The sequence below is a fragment of the Argentina silus genome, assembly GCF_951799395.1.
Source record: "Argentina silus genome assembly, chromosome: 1".
Taxonomy (NCBI): domain Eukaryota; kingdom Metazoa; phylum Chordata; class Actinopteri; order Argentiniformes; family Argentinidae; genus Argentina; species Argentina silus.
In genome coordinates, this window is record NC_139655.1 from 31,973,735 (window position 1) to 31,978,734 (window position 5,000).

General features: G+C 47.0%; 1 protein-coding gene across 3 annotated transcripts in view; it reads right to left on the reverse strand.

The window, feature by feature from the left end:
* rps6ka3b (ribosomal protein S6 kinase, polypeptide 3b) overlaps positions 1-5,000 on the reverse strand; it is a 31,986-nt gene that overhangs the window by 11,089 nt on the left and 15,897 nt on the right. For all 3 annotated transcript variants that reach the window (XM_083670350.1, XM_083670349.1, XM_083670348.1), the window contains exons 3-10: positions 4,218-4,299; positions 3,325-3,405; positions 3,062-3,141; positions 2,751-2,857; positions 2,443-2,480; positions 2,056-2,198; positions 1,621-1,691; positions 474-562 (exon numbers count right to left, since the gene is read on the reverse strand). In XM_083670350.1, coding sequence (XP_083526476.1) covers positions 474-562; positions 1,621-1,691; positions 2,056-2,198; positions 2,443-2,480; positions 2,751-2,857; positions 3,062-3,141; positions 3,325-3,405; positions 4,218-4,248 — 640 coding nt within the window. In that variant the 5' untranslated portion in view covers positions 4,249-4,299. The remainder of the gene's footprint in view (positions 1-473; positions 563-1,620; positions 1,692-2,055; positions 2,199-2,442; positions 2,481-2,750; positions 2,858-3,061; positions 3,142-3,324; positions 3,406-4,217; positions 4,300-5,000) is intronic.

Below are 5,000 nucleotides of genomic sequence, written 5' to 3' on the forward strand. Positions count from 1 at the left end.
TACCTAGCCTAGCGTGTGTGAGGTACGTTACCTAGCCTAGCGTGTGTGAGGTACGTTACCTAGCCTAGCGTGTGTGAGGTATGTTACCTAGCCTAGCATGTGTGAGGTATGTTATAACCTAGCCTAGCATGTGTGAGGTATGTTACCTAGCCTAGCATGTGTGAGGTATGTTATAACCTAGCCTAGCATGTGTGAGGTATGTTATAACCTAGCCTAGCATGTCTGAGGTATGTTATAACCTAGCCTAGCGTGTCTTGAGGTATGTTATAACCTAGCCTAGCGTGTGTGAGGTATGTTACCTAGCCTAGCATGTCTGAGGTATGTTACCTAGCCTAGCGTGTGTGAGGTATGTTACCTAGCCTAGCATGTGTGAGGTATGTTATAACCTAGCCTAGCATGTCTGAGGTATGTTACCTAGCCTAGCGTGTCTGAGGTATGTTATAACCTAGCCTAGCATGTGTGAGGTTTGTTACCTAGCCTGTTTGAAGGGTTGCGTTTGAAAAGATTCCTCAAGAGACTCTGTGCTTCGGAACTCAAGAACTGTGGCATCCCCAACTTAGCCCTGAGGAGGGGGAGAGAGGGGGGTGGGGTGGGGGGGATACAAGTGTTGGAGGAGGGGAGGAGGAGGAAGCAGAGATGAAAGGGATATTCAAACAAATATCAGACAGCAATAACGATTGCTGCAGTCATCATATGTCAATCTATTCAGTCTGAGTCTCAGCTGAGTAAATCTGTAAGACTAGACGTGAGGTTTACAGTAACACACACACACACACACACACACACACACACACACACACACGCATACAGGAAACTAACTCAGCATTCAGAAGAAACTATCTCAGCATTTTCCCCTAGCGAGAGAGAGAGAGAAAGAGAGAAAGGGAGAGAAAGAGAGGTAAATGCTTTTCCCTCTCTGTAGAACTAGCCAACTCCATACATCACTCATGACTCTCTCTCGCTCTCTCTCGCTCTCTCTCGCTTTCTCTCGCTTTCTCTCGCTTTCTCTCTCTTTCTCTCTCTCTAATAAGGTGAGTGCTGTGGGAGAAGATTGATGCAAGGTTAAGCCAATGGCATCAGGAGCTTTTTCTATTAGCTAAACGAAGGCCAGGTTTAACGTGTTTGTCTACCAGACCTTCCAAGTGTGTTGGACAGAAGAAAGTCTAGGAACAACATTACATCCCTCACATTCCCTTTCTCCCGCCCTCCCTCCCTCCCTCCCTCCTCAGCTCCCTCTCTCATAAACTGCTATCAGCTATCACACTTTAGACCACTTCCTTTATCACTCCCCCAGTCTGTCCATCCTCTGCTCTTCCTGAGTGCTGCTGTTATCTCCTCTAATATGAATCCCCCTTTCTTTCTCTCTCTCTCTCTCTCCTTCCCCTGGGCTGGCTCTGGGCTTACTCAGCACACACACACACGCACGCACGCACGCACTCACGCACGCACGCACGCACACACACACACCACCTTGTAAACCCACGTAAACACACACAAACAACACGTCCACTTTCTATACGGTTGATTTGAGAAGTCAGAGGTGCAGTAAAATAGAGCCACCGCCACGTGGAGGTTAAAGTGGTGGAGTGATTTATCTGGTGAACAGTCGAGCTGACTCACTTGAGGATCATGGTCATGGTCTCCTTACGGTCCTTTCCTTGGAATGGGAGCGTTCCAGTCAGCATCTCGAACTGGGAGAGACGGAACACAACACAACCATGGTTGGTCACAGAAGAGTCTCCATCAATAACACTTAGACACTGATGACTTATACTGATGCAGAGAAGAGGCGAATATTACATAATAATATGTGAATATTAGATGAAACCTTTCCGATTGAGGCCAGAAGATTTACTCTCATGATCAGAGTAAATCTAGAGAGTCTAATGCACTGGGAAATAGCATTTTAAATCAGCAAAAACTATTTCCCTACGGTGGCTCAGAAAATCTCCAAACATGCAAGTAAACAAACTCACTCCAAAAAATCATTGCACAGTCAAAATAATAAAAGAAAAAGAAAAAGACCAAATATGGCATTCTGCCCCGCCCCCTCACCATGAGTACGCCGTAGGACCACCAGTCTGCGCTGTGGGTGTGTCCACGACGGTTCACCACCTCTGGGGCCATGTACTCCACCGTCCCACAGAAGGAATAGGCCTTGTTCTCATTATCTATAGACTCCTTACTGAGGCCGAAGTCTGCAACACACACACACACACACACACACACACACACACACACACACACACACACACACACACAAGTTAGGATTATTTCTGTCGATAGACTCTTTTCTCAATGTCTGCGGCGATAATACACACACAGACACACACACACACACAGACGCACACACACACACACACACACACAAACACACACATACACACACACACACACACACACACACACACACAAACACATAAAGGGTCTAATATTACTTACCCGTCAGCTTGATGTGGCCCTCTTCATCTAGCAGAATGCTGAAATAACAGAAATATTCTTTAGGGAGAGATGCTATTACCCCCGACACATAATAACACATCCTGCTGGTGTGTGTGTGTGTGTGTGTGTGTGTGTGTGTGTGTGTGTGTGTGTGTGTGTGTGTGTGTGTGTGTGTGAGTCTGTGTGTGTGTGTGTGTGTGTGTGAGTCTGTGTGTGTGAGTCTGTGTGTGTGTGTGTGTGTGTGTGTCTGTGTGTGTGTGTTTGTGTGTGTGTGTGTGTGAGTCTGTGTGTGTGTGTGGGTGTAGTACTTTTCTGGTTTGAGGTCCCTGTAGATGATGCCCAGGCTGTGTAGGTGATCGAGGGCCAGAGCCAGCTCTGCCAGGTAGAACTTAACATCCTCCTCTGTGAACATCACCTACAGAGAGATAGGACACACACACACACACATGCACACACACACACACACACACGCACACACACTTTAGTGCTGCAACACTACATACATCGATTTGTATTCAGAACCATTAATACATCAATACGGATATTGATTCGGATGTAATGAATAAATAAACAAGATACTGTATACAACACACACACACACACACACACACACTCCTACCTCTTTGGAGAGGCGTGTGAAGAGGTCTCCTCCTCTGAGAAAGTCTAGGATCAGGTAGAGTTTCCCCTCCGTCTGAAACGCTGCGACGAGAGAAGAGAGAGAATAGAAGGAGAGAGAGAGAGAGAGAGAGAGAGATTCACCTGGTCAATATTCATCTGCTTATTTACCTTCATTTCAGAGTGATGTCTCACCGTAGTGAGGTGTGATTGGTTGAGACTAGGGAGTGACATCTCACCGGAGTGGGCTGTGATTGGTCTACTCACCGTAGTGCAGTTTGACGATGAAGGGATGGTTGACCTCCACCAGAATGTCCCGTTCCATCTTAGTCCTGACCCGATCACGCACTGCACGCGCGCACACACACACACACACACACACACACACACACACACACACACAAAAGACACACACACGACACAAAGAGTCATTATAGCTTCTTGCCAAGAAGCCACATTGCTTAGGTATCTTACTCTCCATATTTTCTCCCCTTCTCTTTCTTTCTTTCTCCCTCCCTCACTGGCTCTATTCCCCTCTATCTACCCTTCTATTTCTCTCCCTCCCTCCTTTCCTATCCCCCGTCCCACTTTTCCTCTCTTCCTTCTCTCCCTCCCTCCCTCTCTCTCGCTCTCTCCCAGATGGCAGTAGATGAGTAATTGAATAAAGGAGAGAAAATAACAAATATAATAGAAGAGGAGGGGGCGACTCCTACAGAGAGAGAGAGAGAGAGAGAGAGAGAGAGAGAGCGAGAGGGGAACAGAGAGAGAGAGAGAGGGGGGAGAAGGAGAGAGAGAGGGGGGAGAGAGAGTGAGAGTGATAGTGAGGAAAGAAAAGAGAGAGAAAGAGAGAGAGAGAGAGAGAGGGGGGGGGGGGGAACAGAGAGAGAGAGAGAGGAGGGAAAGATTAAGAGACAAAGCATTCCTACATTCCTGAGCTGTTTAGATGGTCTCGTAGTACTTGTATGTGTCCACCAGATGGCGCTTGGCGACAGCACAGGGTGCTCTGTTCACTTCACACAGATCCTAACCTTCTCCATTGTATTTAGGGCGAAACTGCAAAAAAGATAGCCAGTGCCTAGGGACAACTCTGTCCTACATCAGTTTATCTCTCCTTTTCCCCCTCCCTCCATCCCTCTTTCTCTCCGTCTGTATGTCATTACCTTTGAGTGTAGCTTTCTTGAGCACCTTCATGGCGTACAGCTGTCCTGCATCTGGGCCCGTCGTCTTCTTAACCAGGAACACCTACACACACGGAGAGAGAGAGAACATAAGAGGGTGTGTGTGTGTGTGTGTGTGTGTGTGTGTGTGTGTGTGTGTGTGTGTGTGTGTGTGTGAGAGAGAGAGAGAGAGAGAGAGAGAGTGAGTGCGTGGGTGCGTGTGTGTGTTTGTTTGTGCAAGTGTGTGAGTTTCTGTGTGAGAGAGAGAGAGCAGGGCCGGAATTCAATCATAGCACATTGATCTCCAAATCACACACAAAAAAAACATCTATGGCCTGTTTTGCTTCGGCAGTGATTCAACAAACAAGGCCTTTTGTGATGTCAACCTCTGGGTGCACAGGGTGATGCTAGGAAGCACCTTTAAGAGACGTGTCAGCCATGTTGCAGTTGACACATCAAATACAGGTTTAACAACCTGAGGGAAATCAAACCGCTAAAAAGCTTTACACTACCATTCTGTGTGTTTGTGCGTTTGGAGGCAAAAAGCACTTGATAGAAGATGAAAGACAGATCACACGCACGCACACGCGCACACACACACACACACACACCAAGACAAAGACAGACGAGTAATTGTTCATTCATAAAGATGATCACACTCCACAGAGGTGTGAAGAGCCCTTACCCCGTGGTTGCTATAGCAACTGTGTGTCAAACACTGTCACTAGGATAAGTAATAAGGATTTTGAGTGGAGGTTGAGAGAGATTAATAAACACACAAACACA